The sequence below is a fragment of the Rhopilema esculentum genome, chromosome 20 (assembly GCF_057945365.1).
Source record: "Rhopilema esculentum isolate cy_ngs chromosome 20, ASM5794536v1, whole genome shotgun sequence".
NCBI lineage: Eukaryota > Metazoa > Cnidaria > Scyphozoa > Rhizostomeae > Rhizostomatidae > Rhopilema > Rhopilema esculentum.
In genome coordinates, this window is record NC_142834.1 from 514,528 (window position 1) to 517,529 (window position 3,002).

At 35.6% G+C, this 3,002-nt stretch overlaps 1 protein-coding gene across 1 annotated transcript; it reads left to right on the top strand.

Annotated features, from left to right (window-relative positions):
- The first annotated feature begins 540 nt into the window (after window positions 1-540).
- LOC135687412 (uncharacterized) lies at window positions 541-2,185 on the top strand. Its single transcript, XM_089114584.1, has 3 exons — window positions 541-662; window positions 933-1,034; window positions 2,050-2,185. The coding sequence occupies exons 1-3, from the start codon at window positions 548-550 to the stop codon at window positions 2,157-2,159; spliced, it is 327 nt and encodes a 108-aa protein (XP_088970710.1). The 5' UTR covers window positions 541-547; the 3' UTR covers window positions 2,160-2,185.
- Window positions 2,186-3,002: the final 817 nt, after the last annotated feature.

Consider the following 3,002-nt stretch of genomic DNA (forward strand, 5'->3'; position numbering starts at 1 on the left):
ATCAAGGAACATCAATGCTTTTAATACTCCGCAAAGCCTTTGGAATATAAAAGCAGAAAGTTGTATAATTGGATGAATGAATATAATAAACAAGGATGAGTATGCGTAGTATGAGTATGGGTATACAGATATTAAAGGAAGAGTTTCCAGGGGTTTCCCACCCATGAATAAAAGTATTTTCTTCCTTAAACGGTGTCAAACATATAAACTCTGCTGGCCAAAACGATTGTCAGAGCAAAAAGATGTTGTGAGCGAGGCCTGTTGGCTTTCTACACAAACAATAAAAAATTACCAAAGGAAAGTTACCAAAAATAATTGCACATGTAGATGTGGCTTCAATGTCAAGAGCAAAGGTATACCAAATGAGTTTAAATTTTCCATCTTCCCTTCCCAGTGAGAAAATCATGTTAATTATAGATTTTCTTGACCAGATGTTGATTATCAACCTGAGAGAACAGCCTCTATCAACAGCCAGCATTGCAAACAAGCAGGACAAAATTTTTCGAAGCCTACCCAAATTAGAAGAAAGAAGTATATCGACACGGACATGAGTGGATATGTTATGAGTGGATATGAAGCTGACGCAGACAGTGACAGTGAAGTGGAAAGTTTGCTACTCTTACAAGACGAAACTTCTTCTTCCACCGAATCAAGCAAATCTGGTAAGATTCGTGATTCCTTCTATTGGATTCTATCTGTAATAAGTTAAGGACTGATGCCTTAAAGCTAGTTTCTGTCGATTTTCCAATTAATGATACTTTCCCTCTCCTAAACCTCATTTGTAGATTAATCCTGATACAAAATTATTGATTTTTTATATATTAATATAAATAAAGGTTGTATATAATAAGCATTATATTTGTTCATTGCATCAAGCTTTTTATCTTGGATTAAATTTTAAATTTTTAAATCAGATTGATTTGTTAAAACAGATGCCTGCTGTGAATACGAAAAAGAATCTGACATGACATTTTCATACTCTTCTGCAAGTGATGAAGATTATGACGCGGACAATGAGCAAGAAGAAAAATTTGGTGAGAGAAATGTATTGCCATCATAACAAGTATTGAAGAGCATTTGAATGAAGGTAGTTCCATGGCAAATTATCAGTGGCGTCACAGCCTTATTGTACGCCCCCTGTAATAATCCTACGCAGGCAGAAGAAGCTATAAAAAATGTATGTACAATACAGGGGATGCAGATGTTGTTGTGATGCTTGTGCACATTGTTCTCTTAACTTATTCACATGAAAAAGTGAATAGAAGTTTAATAACATCGCTGATTTTGGAAGCAAATAAATTCAATCAACAAAGCAGTAACTTTTATGTTAATCAGCGATGTTATTAAACTACATCAAATCAAATTGTAGGAAATTATTTGTAAACGCTTTTTTATTCTATCAAAATCTTGAATATTGGGTTGAGCTTTTTGGAGCTCCCCTCAACGGCAACTCTACTAGAACTTAGTACATTTTCAATTAAGTTTTTTGAGCAAATAAGAGTCCAGGGCCGTCAGAATAGGAGGGGGAAAGCATCCAAGGGCACAGGAATCTCTCCTCTTAAAGGAATAGGCATTACAAAATCATCCAAAATTTAACCTCTGTTTGGTAATAGATTTTATTTAAGGCACAGCTGCTTATGAAACTGATGATGCAGACGATGAACTGGATCACTCTTCAAGTAGTTCAGGTACAATACAGCCTGGGCATGATTGAACCCATTAATACCTACAGTAAATTTTTGTACAATTTAAGGCTCAAGTGTGTTGTTAAATGTCTATGGTATGACAACAGTAACAGTTTAGCTTGATACTTCTAGTGTATAGCCTTGCTAATTAGACACAATGAGATAAACAGTTCTGTTTCCTCAGGGGGAGGAGGCAAAAATAGACAGGGAATATGTTTGAACAGTTCAAGAAATTAAATCAAAATTAGCAATGTTTAAGAATAACGGTCAAATTTCCTACATTTCTGAAAAATTTGGGAAGCTTGAAAACACAGTTTTTATCTTGTTTTTCTGCTTCCTAAACAAATTTCTTAATTTCTTGCAGATTCTTCTGCTAACGAAGAAAGAGACTTTTCTGAGTCTACATGGACATGCAACTCGGAAAGAAGTCCCTTCAATGTCGGTTGGCAACAAATGCAAAAGGAAAAACTTTAACGAAAGCGAATCTTGGAGAATAATGCAGCGAATAAGAAAAAGAAGATAGGATTTAGGAAGCGCCTCTGGGCATTAGTGGAGTGGGGGGAGGCAATGCCTACAAAAACACACAAATTCGCCGACAAATGGCATAATTTAAAAGACAAAAACAACAATTTAGCATTGTAAAAAATTTTCCAGGATCTCTAAAGAACTATACAAATACGAGTTGTTTGACTCAGTGAACATTTGACCCAGCCATGTGTAATTAATAGAGCGGTTGCAATAGAGCCCCCATGCCTGGTTTCCAATATTGCTGCCATCTTGACAGGCAAGGTGGCTTTTTCGAAAACGTAAACATGACCACTCAAAGCAGCGAGATTTCTCTTTTGTCATACCTTTAATCGATGGGAGCAAAGGCGAATAAAAAATTATCAAAAATTGAGTGCATTGACAAGAACATGAAACACTTGCCTAACGTAGACTACACTGACATTGTTAATTACCTTGTCTATTCAACAAGTTACCTGACAGCAAAGGCGATAAAGGCGAAGAAGTCATTACAAGCTTATAAAAACTTCTTGAGTGGGTGGGTTTTAGAAGCGGCAACAATATTATACAAGGAAAAGTGCGTTTTGATAGGAATGGTAAGTCAAAGATCTTATCCTAATAATAAATCTAAAATTATTGCAACAAAAGCTAACTTGCTGAAATTAGTGCAAGAAAAGTTAACTTGCTGAAATTATTGCAGCAAAGGTTGTTTTGTTGAAACGATCTTAACTGGACAGCAGCGCAATCTTGGATAGTTTTTTAGGTTAGAGTAAATCTTAGCTTCAGGGATGTATTGCCTTTTGGGATTTCTTG

What these genes read in the sequence shown, in the direction of transcription:
- LOC135687412 (XM_089114584.1), top strand. Translation starts at nt 548, where the DNA reads ATGAGTGGATATGTTATGAGTGGATATGAAGCTGACGCAGACAGTGAC. An exon ending in CACCGAATCAAGCAAATCTG is followed by an intron (nt 663 to 932) that starts GTAAGATTCGTG and finishes TTGTTAAAACAG; the next exon opens with ATGCCTGCTGTGAATACGAA. An exon ending in TGAGCAAGAAGAAAAATTTG is followed by an intron (nt 1,035 to 2,049) that starts GTGAGAGAAATG and finishes AATTTCTTGCAG; the next exon opens with ATTCTTCTGCTAACGAAGAA.